The 17,603-nt window shown below is 39.4% G+C and overlaps 2 protein-coding genes across 2 annotated transcripts; both read right to left on the minus strand.

The window, feature by feature from the left end:
• Positions 1 to 951, minus strand: LOC122704409 (olfactory receptor 52B4-like). Its single transcript, XM_043919089.1, has one exon. The coding sequence runs from the start codon at positions 949 to 951 to the stop codon at positions 1 to 3; it is 951 nt and encodes a 316-aa protein (XP_043775024.1).
• An 11,854-nt stretch (positions 952 to 12,805) lies between these two features.
• On the minus strand, positions 12,806 to 13,750 carry LOC122704453 (olfactory receptor 52B4-like). The gene has a single exon (XM_043919220.1). The coding sequence runs from the start codon at positions 13,748 to 13,750 to the stop codon at positions 12,806 to 12,808; it is 945 nt and encodes a 314-aa protein (XP_043775155.1).
• Between the last annotated feature and the right edge of the window lie 3,853 nt (positions 13,751 to 17,603).

Genomic DNA, 17,603 nt, shown 5'->3' on the forward strand with positions numbered 1-17,603 from the left:
TCAGTAGAGTTTCCACGGTGAAGACAAAGTACTAACCACACATTCTCGAATCTGCCTGGTCTTAACACCATAAATGATGGGGTTTAGCATAGGAGGAGCTAACATGCAGACATTTGCCAGCAGAATGTGGATATAAGGAGGAACCTGATGCCCAAATCGCTGGGCGATTATGGTAAAAATACCAGGCAAGTAGAACATGGAAATGACACCAAGGTGGGAGCCACATGTGCCTAGGGCCTTTTGCCGAGCTCCTTGGGAGGGAAGGCGGAAGACTGCATTGAGGATGAAGATGTAGGAAACTAAGATGAGCAAGGCATCTACCACTACAGTAGAGAGAAGGACAGACAAGCCATACCAGACATTGACACGAATATCAGCACAAGCAAATTTGGCAACAGCCATGTGCTCACAGTAGGTATGTGGTAGCATGTTGCTATGGCAGAAAGGCAGTCTTTTCACCAGGAACACATCTGGAAGGATCACAGAGAAACTCCTCAGGACCACAGCCAGACCAACCCTTATGATTACTGCCTGACTGAGCACTGTGGTATAGCGCAATGGGTCACAGATGGCTACATAGCGGTCAAATGCCATGGCCAACAGAATTCCTGATTCAGCAATGAAGGTGGCATGGATGAAGAAGATTTGGGTGACACAACCATCAAGGGAAATCTCTCCAGCATGGAACCAGAATATAGCCAGGGCTTTGGGCACGGTGGTATTGGACAGGATGAGGTCCGCCACACCCAGCATGCAGAGGAAGAAGTACATGGGCTCATGGAGGCTGCGTTCAGTCATGATGATGAAGACAAGGAGGCTATTCCCTAGGACAGCAACAAGGTAGGAAAGAAAAAATGGGAGGGAGATCCATGTGTGCTGGTCTTCCAGGCCAGGGATCCCCAGCAGAATGAAGAGTGAATGGCTGGGACTAGTGTGGTTGGGGGTTGCCATGGCCAGGATGAGTCATCTGGATGTTGGTGTATGGGATTTGGCAGTCATCTCTTTTCTCTTTCCAAACAGGTGACTGGAGCTGGAGTGGGGGCAATGGAAACAGATCACTTTTCTCTGGATAAGAAGTGGAAATGGTCCTGATTAGAAACAAGGAAACATGGGTTAAAAGTCCTTGCCATTCTATTCAACAGCTATGTTATCTTGGTAACATTAGTTCCCTGCTCTGGGTCTCTCTTTTATTTGTCACTTTAAAACTAAAGTCAGGGAGACTCTGGATTAGATATTTCTAAGTGAGTTCTCCCAGCTCTAGAATGCCATAGACCTTAGCATTTATAAACAGTTGAGAGCTGTGAATAACCCTGCATTTTCCACCTTATCAGAATGTGATCTACATCTCAAAAGGAAAATGGTAACTGAGTTCATTATCAATTTAACAAACCTTACTGAACACATACCATGGCTCCTGGAGGACCTCCCTGAGAAGAGTCAGACAATTAAACAAAATATCTATACAATACAGATAGGTTAGAGGAAAAGGAGGAGCTGTGGAAACATGGAAAGCTTCCTAGAAGTTCAGAAAAGGATTTCTAAAGTTGCCACTCTGAGTTGAACCTTAAAAAATTAAATAAAGAGTTTGCCAGGTAAAGTCATGTGAGGAAGAAGAACATGAACAAAGTCACAAAGATCTGAAAGGACAAGGAGTTTGTAGGGAAATTATAATGATTCAGGGTTACTATAGCCTGGAGGACATGGCACGAAATGATAGGAAATAATGTGAGGCAGTGAAGTAGGGGTCAACTCACTGAGGGTTCTGGGTACTGATGTAAGGAGTTTGGGGTTTATGTTGAAGCAGGAAGAGCCACTGAAGGGTTTGCCGTGAGAGGGGGGCATGGTGAAGTTTGTATTTGAGGTCACTCTCTCTCTGGCCCTGCTGTGTAGGAAGGATGTAGAAGGGAGGAGGCAGGTTGGAGAACAGGGACCAGGGACGAGATCAATTGAGAGTATCTCTATTCTAAGGGCTACACGTGCATTTTCTCAATCAACATAGCAGGAAATGACTATAGTCATTTTCCCATTTTACTGATGGAGAGCAAACAGAGCTTAGAGTTTTTCATCCCCCGTACGCAAGGTCACCTGGCTAGTAAAGGTGAAGCTAGGATTTGGCTACCCACGAGATGCTTTGAAAATCACACCATGTCCACCTCACTCCACCTGGGTCCCCTTCATCAGGTGATTGCGATTTCCTGGTTCCTGGTTCAAGGAAAAAAATATCTGTTAATTCCCTTAACCGCCCTCACTCTGCCAGCTACAAATTTATATTTGAATTGTCTTCCTATTTCTCCCACTCAAGGCTCAGCTCTCCATCTGTGCACTGGACCCGAAGCGTCTCTCCATTAATCTGTCACTCTGGTCATTTCAAACTCTCCCTCTCTGCTGACTCCTTCTCCTTACTGTGTCTCTTCCCCCATTCACCTCGGTTTCAGAAAAGCAGGGCTGGCTGCACTCTCTCTTCATTTATCCCCTTACCACCCTCCCAATCTTTACCCCATGCCATTTTACTTACAACACCTAAAACTTCCTTTTCCTTTTTCAGTGCTTCTCATTGTGGTAGGTCACATATTATAAAGCATACTACTTTAGCCATATCTGGCTGCACGTTTCAGTGGGACTAAGTGCATTCACATTGTTGTTCGACTCTCATCATAATCCATCCTCCAAATATTTTATCTTTCTAAACTGAAACTCTGTCCCTATTAAACGCTAACTCCCCATTTCCTCCCCCACCACTCTTACCCCCAGCCCCTGGCATCTGCCAATGTACTTTCTGACTCTAAGAATTTGATTATGTAGGTACCTTGTATAAGTAGAATCAAACAGTATTTGTCTGCACCTATCACTTCATGCGAAATAGATGGGGAAACAGTAGAAACAGTGGCTGACTTTATTTTTGGGGGCTCCAAAATCACTGCAGATGGTGATTGCAGCCATGAAATTAGAAGACGCTTACTCCTTGGAAGGAAAGTTATGACCAACCTAGACAACGTATTAAAAAGCAGAGACATTACTTTGCCAACAAAGGTCCATCTAGTCAAGGCTATGGTTTTTCCAGTAGTCATGTATGAATGTGAGAGTTGGACTGTGAAGAAAGCTGAGCACCAAAGAATTGATGCTTTTGAACTGTGGTGTTGGAGAAGACTCTTGAGAGTCCCTTGGACTGCAAGGAGATCCAGCTAGTCCATCCTAAAGGAGATCAGTCCTGGGTGTTCATTGGAAGGACTGATGCTGAAGCTGAAACTCCAACACTTTGGCCACCTCATGCGAAGAGTTGACTCACTGGAAAAGACCCTGATTCTTGGAAGGATTTGGGTCAGGAGGAGAAGGAGACGACAGAGGATGAGATGGCTGGATGGCATCACCTACTCGAAGGACATGAGTTTGAGTAAACTCCGGGAGTTAGTGATGGACAGAGAGGCCTGGCGTGCTGCGATTCGTGGGGTCGCAGAGAGTCGGACACGACTGAGTGACTGAACTGAACTGAATGTATATTGGAATGCATTTTTAAGGTTAACTTAATATTCCCTGTTAGCTCAGTTGGTAAAGAATCCACCTGCAATACAGGAGACCCCAGTTCAATTCCTGGGTCAGAAAGATCCCCTGGAGAAGTGATAGTCTACCCACTCCAGTATTCTTAGGCTTCCTTTGTGACTCAGCTGGCAAAGAATCCGCCTGCAATGCAGGAGACCTGGGTTCAATCCCTGGGTTGGGAAGATCCCCTGGAGAAGGGAAAGGCTACCCACTCCAGTATTCTGTCCTGGAGAATTCCATGGACTATATAGTCCATGGGGTTGCAAAGAGTCAAACACGACCGAGCAATTTGCACTTTAATATATGTCCTAAAAACAGATTGCATCTTCTTTTTTCCCCCCCTCTGCTATACAATAGGGTCTCATTAATTGTCTGTTTTGTGCATAGTGGTGTGTATATGTTAATTCCAATCTAGTACAGAATGAAGTAAGTCAGAAAGAGAAAAACAATATTGTATGTTAATGCATATATGTGGAATCTAGAAAAATGGTACAGATTAACCTATCTGCAAATCAGAAATAGAGACACAGATGTAGAGAACAAACATATGAGGAAAAGATGGGTGGGATAAATTGGGAGATTGGGATTGACATATATACACTACTATGTATAAATCTTCCTTTTCTAAAATAATCTGTCATATCATGGTTGCCAAATCTAATATTACTTTTCATTTCTTATTGCTAGTAATATCCAATTTCTGTCATTAATACTTCTTTGATGATAGCAACCATTACTACTGTTAGATGTATTTATTATTTCTAATTATTGTACAAAACCTATGGAATTGAAAGTATCACTAGTTCATGCAAGAAGAAGCTAATCTCAGATAAGCAACAGCCCAAAGTCAAACAACCTGTTAGAGGCTAAGCTGATATTTGAGTCCCAGATTATTGAGTCAAACCTTCCATTAGTTTTAGAAACAGACATTTTTTTTGTTGATTACCTAACCACTTTTCTTTGGTGTCCTCTCCACTCCCTTCTCATTCTCTTATTTCACCAGAATGTCTAAGACATATAAACAATATAATATAGGAAAAATTATATGGACTTTAGACCTACCTGAGTTCAATTCCAGCTCTGCTTGCTACAGATCCACTTACACACAATCTTCCATTCGTATTACCGTATCATCAGACACATTCATTTATACAGTCACAACACACACTATTTACTCATACAAATTTTGATGATTTACATACTAACACACATTTTCCCTGTTCACACAAAACACCCCTTCACCATAAGTACACACACACACACACACACACACACACAGAGTTTTAAATTTTCCTTCGTATATATACCCACCCAAACTCATAGTCATTACCCCTTCAAACTCACTCTCACTTATCTAAGTCATAACTTTGCCAATCTCCATTCAGTATACTGGCTCTCCTCTCATTAAATCAGTTTCCTCAAGGAGGTGGATATTCCAAAGTTTATTCAGCTCTTGCCCCTGCTTCCAGCCTGACAGTTCTCTAATCTATGCTAGAAGGAAGAATTGTCTCTGGGAATGCGATTCACAAGATAACCTCCTGCTTCACCAGTTCCCTCTGGAATTGCCCAAACATGAATCAGAGATGTAAAATATCAACACTGGTTGGCAATTTATATCAGCAATCATTAAACTGCAGCCGGTGGGCCAAATCCTGCCCACCACCTTCTTTTATAAATAAAATGTTATTGAAACACAGCCATGCCCAGTTATTTACATATTGTCTATGACAGCTTTCATGGGACAGATTGAGTAGTTGCAACAGAGACCATGTTCAAAACTTAAAATATTTGCTGTTACTCTATAAAAACTTTTTGGTGATCCCTGTTTTAAAATAATCTTGTATGATTTATTATTTATGAAGGAAAGGCAATTTTCCCAAGGTCACAGAGGAACTGAGCTAAGATTTCTTGCTTCTCATTCCACTATTTCCACCATACCACAAAGCTTCTGCAGACACATTTTGGTCTGCCCTCTGACTCTGCTCTCAAGGGACGGAGAATTCCAAACAGAGCCTCTACTGGGTGACCAAATGGTGAAGGCAATCCATTATTGTTTCCCATGTCTCTCATTAATAAACTCAGCATTTCCCACCTCCTTTATCCCCACCATTCCTGCCCATAGGCAGAAGGACCCAAAGAGGCACCAGGCTACCCTGGTCAGTACCAACCTACATCTCTCCTCACCCCAAACTGTCATCATAGCCATTTGGAACCACAGACTGGAGTCATGCCCCTGCCTAGATTGGTGTTCCCATGGCCAGCAGACTGTTCAGTGGCCAGGAGATCAAGGTGGAGGAGAAACTGCAGGGCAAGTTATTTGTTCTCTGAGCATCTTTGGGGACCATGGTCTTACTCATGTTGTCTTTCTTTCCCCCAGGATCTCCTCTATTGCTGGTCTCCTCAGTGACATAACCAGAAAGTCCTTAACCCTTCTTGTCTGAGTGCTGGAAGCCTCCTGTGGAAAGTGTGCCTGATAGGTTATATGAACTTAGGAGAGAAAGGAGTTGCGAGAGAAGATTTGGAGTCTGACTCTTTGCAACCTCATAGACTGCAGCCCGCCAGGCTCCTCTTTCCATGAGATTTCCCAAGCAAGAATACTGGAGTGGGTTGCCATTTCCTTCTCCAATCCCGACCCAGGGATTGAGTCTTCTGTGTCTCCTGCTTGGCAGGCGGATTCTTTACCACTGAGTCACCTGGGAAGCCCTAATGAACCAATACTGATACATTATTATTGATGAAAGTCTGTAGCTTATATCAGGGTACACTCTTTGTGTTGTATAATTTAGGGGTTTTAAAAAAATGTATAGTGACATGTGTACACCATTATAGTGCCTTTCAGAATATTTTCAAAAACTTAAAAATACTTGCAAGCCTCCTATTTATCCCTCTTCTGTTCCCTCAGAATCCCTGAAACCCACAGATTTTTTTTTTTACTGTCTCTGTAGTTTTCCCTTTTTCCAGAATTTCATAAGATTTATATCATACAGTAGGTACCTTTACAGATCACCTTATTTTGCTTAGCATAGTGCTTTTAAATTTCCCCCACATCTTTCTGTGGCTTCATATCTCACTTCTTTCTATTGTTGAATAATATTCCATTGTTTGGATGTACCAGAGTTTGTTTATCTATTCACCTGTTCAAAGATATTTTGGTTGCTTCCAAAATTTGGCAATTATGCATAAAGTTTCTGTAAATATCTGTGTGTAGGCTTTTCTGTATACATAAGTTGTCAACTCGTTGGTTAAATACTAAGAAGTGTGCTTGCTGGATCATGTGGTAAGAGTATGTTTAGCTTTATAAGAAATTGAAGAACTGTAGAAGCCATTTCCAAAGTGGCTTTACCATTTTCATTTCTGCCAGCAATGAGTAAAAGTCCTATTGATCCATACTCTAAACAGCATTTACTATTGTCAGTGTATTAGGTTTTAACCATTCTAGTAGGTATGTAGTGGTATTTCATTGTTGTTTTAATTTGCATTTCCTTAATGAAATATGCTGATATTGGGTGTTTTTCATATATTCATGTGACATCTCAATGGATTCTCCTCACCAGGACAGCTACTGGTTAATTTCTCAGTGTTTTTTTTTCCCCCCAGACAATACAATTACTGCAATTTTTTGCACAAATAATGCTTTGCATGTTCATGGCTCTGAATGCTCAACCTAACATTTCTTATTGGTGTCCAGAAAATAAACAGAGGAATTATTTCTTGGTAGGAGAGACAGTTCCTCCAGCAAGATGGAAGAAAAGGATGGTGGGAACAGATATGTGCATGTATGTGCTGGATATAGATGTGTTTTAAATTTTAGTATCTTGAATTTCTGTGAGTTTCTTACTGATTAGTTCTGATTTAGCAGGCAAGATTTTCTGTCAAAGGTAAATACGTAGGTTCTTGTATCAAGGAAATGGTTATGAGTGCATAACTACAGTGGAGTTAAGGGAAAGGCAACTGAGTTTAGGAGGAAATAGAATCAAGAGCACAGGATGAAGAATTAAGTTTTCCACGTGGACACCAAAGTCCCTATGGTACTAGTATAATGACTTGCATGCATTCTGGGGAGAATTGAGAGGAACTTAAGACAGCACTGAAGAGTAGAATGGAGATAGCATGAGTCTCAAAGCAGCACTAGTCTTTAAGAACATGAATGAGCATTATTTTGAAAAAAAAAAAACCTGGGAAATATTTGGAAATAAAAATGGCCCCCAAATGGGCTTATAACTTTAAAATATGAAGAACTTCTACAAGTTCCAAATATATGGCACCAAAGTATTAATGAAAAAAAGCACTTAACTGGAGGATTTTGTTTTTGGTCTCTGTATAATAAATTCTACAAAGGCAGTGTCTTGTTCACTCTTGTATTGCATACTGCCTGGCACAGAGCATGTTACCAATGAAAAAATTTAACTTCGTAAAAAAAATAGAACAGCAAATAATTATTAAAGTATGGAAGTTTTGCATCAACAAAAACTACATGGAAATAGAAACATAGCTATAACAACTTCTTTCTTTTGAACATTGTATATTTAAATAAAATAATCCAGAACACATATAGAAGTTTATATATAACTATACTCATCAAAGAATATTTTCTTATTGAAGTACATTGTGTTAGTTCCAGGTGTACATCAAAGTGATTTACACTTCATTAGGATTTTCAGATTATTTTCCATTATAAGTTATTACAAGATGCTGAATATCATTGGGTCTTCACTGCTGGCTCAGATAGTAAAGAATCTGCCTTCAATGTATGCGACCTGGACTCAATCCCTGGGTCAGGAAGATCCCCTGGAGAAGAGAATGGCAACCCACTGCAGTATTCTTGCCTGGGAAATCCCATGAACAGAGGAGCCTGGCAAGCTACAGCCCAAAGGGTCATGAGTCAGACATGACTTATGTCTGACTAAAACACATTGGTTCATTAAGTGTAACAAATGTACCAGGAAAACTCTCTTATCAAGGGAGGAGGAAAGGGGTAGGAGGTATATAGGAACTCACAGTTCTTGCCACTCAATTTTTCTGTAAACCTAAACTTACTGTTAAAAAATCTATTAATTTTTAGTAATCTTTGAAATTGAAATAGTGTATTGTTTAAACAATTTATTAGATAGATCTAAAGAGATCTGACAAAGCTAGACAGTGTATTGAAGAGCAGAGACATTACTTTGATGACCAAGGTCCACACAGTCAAAGCAATAGTTTTCCCAGTAGTTATGTATGGATGTGAGAGTGGGACTGGGAAGAAGGCTGAGTGCCAAGAATTGATGCTTTTGAACTGTGGTGTTGGAGAAAACTCTTGAGAGTCCCTTGGACTGCAAGGAAATCAAGCCAGTCAATCCTAAAGGAAATCAATCCTGAATATTCATTGGAAGGACTGATGCTGAAGCTGAAGCTCCAATACTTTGACCACCTGATGCAAAGAGCCGACTCATTGGAAAAGACCCTGATGCTGGGAAAGATTGAAGGCAGGAAAAGAAGAAGACAGCAGAGGGTGAGATGGTTAGATAGCATCGCTGGCTCAATGGATATGAATCTGAGCAAACGCTGGGAGACAGTGTAGGACAGGGAAGCCTGGTGTGCTGCAGTCCATGGGGTCACAAAAAGTAGGACATGACTTAGTGACTGAACAACAACAGAACAACAATGAAGGGATTATCAGAAATTTAAAGATAGATTAGAAAAAGGCGTCCTGCACAGTGGGGAAGGAAAGGCTAGGAGAAATTGTGCAAGTAGCATTAACAGAAAAACACTATCATGTGTAAAATAGATAACCAGCAGGAAGCTGCTACATAACACATGAAGTTTAGCTTGGTGCTCTGTAACGATCTAGAGGGGTTAAATGAGGGGGAGGAGAGGCCCAAGAGGGAGGGGGAATATATATATAAATAAGACTGTATGTTATGTATGGCAGAGACCACCACAACTCTGTAAAACAATTATCTTCCAAAAAATAAAATAAAGAAAAAAAAAAAGGATAAATGTGACACAAAGAAACAGAGTTACAAAATAATAATGAAGGGTTAAATTTCTTGTAGAAAAGAAATAGGATATGGAGCTTTTTTTAAAATATCTTATTTCATAAGAAATGTAACTGGACTACAGTCATCTATTAAAATTCAAAACTTATCAGATATAATGGAAAAAATAAAATTTTATGTGGTTTAAAAGTCATCAGCTTTAAAACCTTATAGGAACACAATGCTTGGGAGAAAGGATATAAAATTGTTTACTAAGAAAACCAATAGAGAACTTACTCAGTTATATTCATATTCAACTAAATAGTATACTTACAATTTCAAAACTGCTTAGAAGACCAGTTGTTCCAGAGCAAAACTTACAAGAATTACAAGAAACTGGCAAGTAATAATTACTATGAGAAAAATAACTTTTCCCAATAATTGTTGAATATTTTAAATTGGTATATATATAGAAGGTTTGAACAATACTTGTCAACCATATTGTTCATTCCTTAACTCATATGACATGTTAGAAAGTTTCCAACAGTTTTATTGCATAACAAACATATAATGTTACAGAAAAAAATTTAGCTATACCTGTACAGAAAGATATAATCATATAAAAACTGAAAAACATACTAAAATTTAGTAATTATGCCTCAGTTTTCTGTTTATTGGTCATTGAATTTTGTTTTCTTTATTTTGTTTAGTTTTGTTTATTTACATAGATTCTTGTAAATTAAATATAAAAGTGTATACCATAAAAAATAGAAGACAAATCTAAGAATAATAGTCAAATCTTAGATTGAAGAAAATAGTCCAAGATTAAAACAATGAAACCCATAAAAGAAAATGATGGATTTGAAAATATTTTATTTCTTTAAGTAAAACAAAAATAACCAAAGAACGAAAATTAAAGAAATTAAAATTTAAACGACCTGAGAAAATACTTTCAATAAATATTAATACCCTGGGGAAGTTATATATCCTCTCTGAGCTTCAAACTACAAGTCTGTAAAATGGAAAGACTAGAAACAATAACAACTCTGAACTGACGTGACGATTAAATAAGGTGTAAAATAAGTTTTGCGCAAATTCAATAAATAGTTGTTACTATTAATCCACAAAGAAATACAATATGCAATAATCACAATATAAATTCTTCAATGTGTCTATTAATAAATTCAGAGTAAAAGAAAATGAAAAAATGATTTTACCATATCACGCAGCAAATTTCTAGAAATAGAACTATTTACTAAATGCTAGTATTGTGTTTGTTGCTCAGCCATGACCGACTCTGCAGGCCTGTGGACTGTAGCCCACCAGGTTCCTCTGTCCATGGAGTTTTTCAGACTAGAATACTGGAGTGAGTTTCCATTCCCTTCTCCAGCAGATCTTCCCAACCCAGGAATCATACCCAGGTCTCCTGCATTGCAAGCAGATTCTTTAACATCTGAGCAACTAGGGAAGCTAGTAGCTCAATTCAGTTCAGTTGCTCAGTCGTGTCGGACTCTTTGCCACCCCATGAACTGCAGCACACCAGGCCTCCCTGTCCATCACCAACTCCTGGAGTTTACCCAAACTCGTGTCCATTGAGTCAGTGATGCCATCCAACCATCTCATCCTCTGCCATCCCCTTCTCCTCCTGCCTTCAATCTTTTCCAGTATCAGGGTCTTTTCAAATGAGTCAGCTCTTCGTATCAGGTGGCCAAAATATTGGAGTTTCAGCTTTGACATCAGTCCTTCCAGTGAACACCCAGGACTGATTTCCTTTAGGATGGACTGGCTGGATCTCCTTGCAGTCCAAGGGAGTCTGAAGAGTCTTCTCCAACACCACAGTTCAAAAACATCAATTCTTCGGCGCTCAGCTTTCTTTATAGTCCAACTCTCACATTCATACATGACTACTGGAAAAACCATAGCCTTGACTAGACAGGCCTTTCTTGACAAAGTAATGTCTCTGCTTTTTAATATGCTGTCTAGGTTGGTCATAACTTTCCTTCCAAGGAGTAAGTGTCTTTTAATTTCATGGCTGCAATCACCATCTGCAGTGAAGGGTGCAATAAATTTTGGCATGTATTTCACAAGAATGAAAATCAATAGTAACTTCTCTGAAGCAATTTTCCAATGTTCCAGGTGAGTCTAAAATCTTGATATCCCTCCTTAAGGCTAAAATCATTGTAAAGCTTGGAACTTCCCTGGTGGTCCTGTGGCTAAGACTCCACACCCCTAATGCAGGGGGCCTGAGTTCGCTCTCTGGTCAGGGAACTAGATGCCACATGTCACAACTAAGATATGAATATGTATGTAGTTATATTTGTTACAAGTATGTGTATATATATATATATATATGTATATACATAAAACCTGGATGATTATACACCAAAATGAACAGCAAATTTCTCTGGGTAGTAAAATCATGTACAAGTTTAATCTTCATCTTACTAATTTTCTATAGAATATTTACATAAAATGAAAATGTTTTCAAAAGAAGTATAAACAATATGATCTCATGTTGTAGAGAAAGTAGTACTTCACCTTGAGATGAAGTGGTTGTAATTACCTCATTGGATAGGTGACACCAAGCTGAGCCTTGAAAGATAAATGGTGAGAATTCATTAAAATGTGAAAAGTAGAGGACATTCCAGTCAAATGGATTATTTAGGGAAAATGTACCAAGACACCTGAAAACATGACTGAACATGGAGACGTTAAAAATATGCAGTTCCTTAAGACTGAATAATAGGCTGTATGAAAGTGATGTGGAAATGGTTGCTGATAAGGAAGCCTGCATTTATCTGTACCATTTTGAAGGGAATGATCTTTGAGAAACAATCCCCAAAAGTCAAAAGTTAGAAGTATAGCACCTCTTCACTACCATCACACTTTGAGTAGGGATATGAAGCAATGAAGGTTTTACATGAGTGTCCAGAGATGTGTGAGATGTCTTGGGACTTAACATAGCTCAAGACAGAAAGCCTACTTTTTTTTTTAATCTAATTGGGACTTAATATTACATTTGACTATTCCCAAAGTTGAACTGAATATTACTGAGTTAGACATGACTGCCAGAGAACAACCTGTCCACTCCCAAATAATAAGTTGTAAGTATCTCAGTCAACCCACAGGCACGGCTTTCAGACTGATTTGAGAGGCAAGGCTCACAGGCTCAAGTAAGTTACTCCAGAGCCTGTAACTCCATGAGTCATTTTTCCTGCTGACTTAGTACTAGTTCTCTTGTTCACTGCTGCCAAAGTACATTTCATGGAGGACCACAATTTCTGAGAAACCAGTCTCTGTCATCCCCAAAGTCATTTCTGCTTATTAAACAACACGTAAACGACTTGGTGTCGTATCTGTTTCGTCTTGACTCCATAAATGATGGGATTAAGCATAGGTGGAGCAAGCATGCTGACATTGGCCAGTAGGATGTGGATGTGTAGTGGGATGTCACGTCCAAAGCACTGAGTGAGGACTGAGAAGATCCCAGGCCCATAAAAAAGGATGATGACACAGACGTGGGAGCCACATGTGTTGAGAGCTTTGTGACGAGCCTCTTGGGAAGGAATGTGGAAGACAGCATGGAGAATCAGAACATAGGAAACAAAAATGAGGGCAATATCTAGGATCACTGTTGACATCAAGACAAAAAATCCATACCAGATGTTTACTTGGATGTCATCACAGGCATACTTGGCCAAGCCAATGTGTTCACAGAATGTATGTGGGAGGATGTTATTTCTGCAAAAGTGCAGCCTCTTCAGAAGAAATACTATGGGGAAAATGGTACAATGTGCTCTCAAGAAAACAGCCACACCAATTTTCCCTATCAGAGAGTGGGTGAGTATTGTGGTGTATCTCAGTGGGTAACATACTGCAATGTAGCGGTCAAATGCCATAATTAGCAAGATGCCTGACTCAGAAATGAAGGAGGAATGCTGGAAGTAGAGTTGGGCAATGCAGCCATTAAGAGATATTTCCCTCCTGTTACACCAGAAAATGGCCAATGTCTTGGGTTCTGTGGTTGAGGCAAAAACAATGTCAACTGCAGCCAGCATACAGAGGAAAAGATACATAGGTTCATGAAGGCTGCTCTTGATGAGGATGATGAAGATGAGCAGACCATTTCCAAAGAGGGCAACGACATAGGAGATGAAGAAGGGGATGGAAATCCACAGGTGTAGGTCTTCTTGGCCTGGAATGCCCAGCAGATAGAAGACTATATGGTTAACACCACTGTCGTTGAAGCCATCCATTCCTAAGACAGGCTAATGTGGACTTATCCTGAATTTCTCCTAATAGAGACAAAGAGAAATACAAGTTATATATGTTTTCCTAGGTTTTCTGCTTAACTGTATCAAATTAAATGTCTGCATTTACCTCTATTTCCTCCTAATATCCTGCCAAAATATCAGTAAAATAACAAAAATATCATAAACCAAAAAAGCAGAAGAGAACACAATAGCAGAGAAGGAGTGGTAATGTTTTGAAAGCAGGTGGACAACTATTGACCAAACAAATGGGAAAAAACGAATAACTTCTGGATGAAAACAAGAATCTAGGCAATTTTCACTGAAGAATGCAGATAGTTTCCAGAATTAGAGATATCAGATACTTCTCTAAATAAGGATAAAAATAGGTTTTAAAACATTATTGGTTGAAAATCTGTTTTAAGAGCAGTTAGAGTCCTAGATCCTCTTTCTCAACCTGTTCACCCAGGTCCCACTTTCCTTATCCAGCAGAATACTGGAAGTTTTTTCCCATGTGAAGTTAAGCCTGGAGATGATAGGCATAACTTGCGCAAGAATGCTATGCTAAAAAGCAGGGATTCCATAACCCTATATTACAGATCTTACAATCCCACTTGAATTTAAGAATGAGGCACTAAAAAAAGTAAAGCACTGTATAGAAAATAAATCATGAGAAAAAATTGCCGGGAGAGGCTCGTGAGGTTGTGCCTGCTGACAGTGACTGCCAGCAGGTCAGTCTGTGGCCACACAAGCACTTTGAGTACCCATTCTCTCCTGAGGAAAGGCATCCATCCTCCTGAAGGAGATGGAAGAAGTAAAAATAGATATGATGGTGCACTGAGGTTTGGTGGCCAGCTGTTCATACAATGCTGATGAAAACCTAGCGGGAAAAAGAGATGAAGCAAAATAAGAGCCAGAAGAGGACCAGATTTTAGATGGTTATGCTCATTGGGTACTTTCAGAGGGGCAAAGAGGCTTTCTTTACTGGGAAGCATAAAATAGAGGCTAAGGGGCACAAGAATTGAGTCTATAAGTGAAGTTGTATGATAGAGTTGTTGATTGTCTAGCTGGGATCATTCGATGATTATCTCTCAAATGCCTCATGAAGACTTCAGTTGCCTTCCTCTCTCTGGACAATTCACCTCCACCTCCCTGTCTCATGCTGCAGAGAGAACTAACTTTATTCAGATTACTTATCATCTGCCTAATATATTGGAATATGCTTATTGATACATCTCTCTATAAACCACTCCTTTCACTACATTTTCACCAGGAGTCTAATCATCAGAAGACCTCTCTCAGATAGAAGCATATCTGATTACCTGTCAATGTACCACCAATTAATTGGGAGCTTTCTGAGACCTGAGTATTACTTCTTTTCTTTGTGCATCTCCAGAAACAAGCATACTGAGGTACAATATAAATTCTCAAAATGTTTCATGAAGCAACAAAATGCAAACATTGGATAGGTGCAATGAGGATTAGGGCAAGGAAATTGTGAATAAGATCCTTTAAATGCTTTAGATATTTACAGCAGTACAGACCAGTGCAAATACAGAGCCTTATCTGGAGGGACTCAAGGATTTTTGGCACCCTGAGAGCTAAACAGAGTCCCAGTGCCCAGCACATCTTCACTACAGGCAACACTTCCCACTCTACTTGGACAGCCCTTATTTCTGAGTCTGGAACAGTGGTGTGCTGGTAAACCAGCTCACTACATGTGTGTGTGTGTATATATATATATACACACTTACATATATATAAAATGTATATATAAGTATATACATATATACTATGTATAAATAGTACATATATAGTATGCATATATGAAATATGCATATATGTATAGCATGTATATAAAAGTATCTATATATATATATAGTAAAATTAAACCCTGATTTAATGTATTTGCCAATTTCCATGGTGTATATTCATCTACCATGGTCAATTTCATTTACCAATAAAAAGTCACTCGAGTTTGACTTTGAAAGAAATGCACACAATTGATTTTGCTAGCCAGTGAATGTGGCTCCAACAGACAACTGCTCTTGTCTCTCTGCTTCACTCTAGACAATGGTCCTAATATTTTTAACCACCTAAGATTCAGTACACCTAGCTGAAATTATACCCCACAGCAATAAAATATGACTCACCTGCTTCAAACGAAGTGTTTATGGGCTAGAAGAGAATTAGTCACAATAGGAATCTCAGAGTGATGAGACCAAAAGCTGAGATTTTATATATTTGCTAGAAGATCTCAGGGGTACCTATTACCCCCAGGGAGTCCATAATTAGAATTGTCTTTTTAACATCTGCTCCTCTGATCCATACACACAGGTAACATATTTATGGCTCTCCAAGCAGCCAAAGGTGGAGAAGCTCTATACAGTCAGCAAAAACAAGACCGGGAGCTAACTGTGGCTCAGATCATGAACTCATTGCCAAATTCAGACTTAAACTGAAGAAAGTAGGGAAAACTACTAGACCATTCAGGTATGACCTAAATCAAATCCCTTATAATTATACAGTGAAAGTGAGAAATAGTTTTAAGGGACTAGATATGATAGCCAGAGTGCCTGATGAACTATGGGCAGAGGTTCGTGACATTGTACAGAAGACAGGGATTAAGACCATACCCATGGAAAAGAAATGCAAAATAGCAAAATGGCTGTCTGAGGAGGCATTACAAATAGCTGTGAAGCATACTAACACATATATATGGAATTTAGAAAGATGGTAATGATAACCCTATATGCAAAACAGAAAAAGAGACACAGATGTACATAACAGACTTTTGGACTCTGTGGGAGAAGGCGAGGGTGGGATGTTTCGAGAGAACAGCATGTATATTATCTATAGTGAAACAGATCACCAGCCCAGGTGGGATGCATGAGACAAGTGCTCGGGCCTGGTGCACTGGGAAGACCCAGAGGAATCGGGTGGAGAGGGAGGTGGGAGGGGGATGGGGATGGGGAATACATGTAACTCCATGGCTGATTCATGTCAATGTATGACAAAAGCCACTGCAATGTTGTGAAGTAATTAGCCTCCAACTAATAAAAATAAATGGAAAAAAAAAAACCAAATAGCTGTGAAAAGAAGAGAACCTAAAAGCAAAGGAGAAAAAAAAAAAGATATATTCATTTGAATGCATAGTTCCAAAGAATAGCAAGGAGAGATAAGAAAGCCTTCCTCAGTGATCAGTGCAAAGAAATAGAGGAAAACAATAGAATGGGAAAGACTAGAGATCTCTTCAAGAAAATTAGAGATACCAAAGGAACATTACATGCAAAGATGAGCTCAAAAAAGGGAAGAAATGGTATGGACCTAACAGAAGCAGAAGATATTAAGAAGAGGTGGGAAGAATACACAGAACTATACAAAAAAGATCTTCATGACCAAGATAATCATGATGGTGTGATCACTCACCTAGAGCCAGACATCCTGGAATATGAAGTCAAGTGTGCCTTAGGAAGCATCGCTACAAACAAAGATAGTGGAGGTGATGGAATTCCAGTTAAGCTATTTCAAATCCTAAAAGATCATGCTGTGAAAGTGCTGCACTCAGTATACCAGCAAATTTGGAAAACTCAGCAGTTGCCACAGGACTGGAAAAGGTCAGTTTTCATTTCAATCCCAAAGGAAGGCAATGCCAAAGAATGCTCAAACACTGCACAACTGCACTCATCTCATATGCTAGTAAAGTAATGCTCAAAATTCTCCAAGTCCGGCTTCAACAATACGTGAACCATGAACTTCCAGATGTTCAAGCTGGTTTTAGAAAAGGCAGAGGAACCAGAGATCAAATTGCCAGCATCAGCTGGATTATCGAAAAAGCAACAGTTCCAGAAAAATATCT

The sequence above is a fragment of the Cervus elaphus genome, chromosome 1 (assembly GCF_910594005.1).
Source record: "Cervus elaphus chromosome 1, mCerEla1.1, whole genome shotgun sequence".
NCBI classification, from domain to species: domain Eukaryota; kingdom Metazoa; phylum Chordata; class Mammalia; order Artiodactyla; family Cervidae; genus Cervus; species Cervus elaphus.

Coding starts and splice junctions, on each gene's coding strand:
- LOC122704453 (XM_043919220.1), bottom strand. CDS start 13,750: ATGGATGGCTTCAACGACAGTGGTGTTAACCATATAGTCTTCTATCTG.
- LOC122704409 (XM_043919089.1), bottom strand. CDS start 951: ATGGCAACCCCCAACCACACTAGTCCCAGCCATTCACTCTTCATTCTG.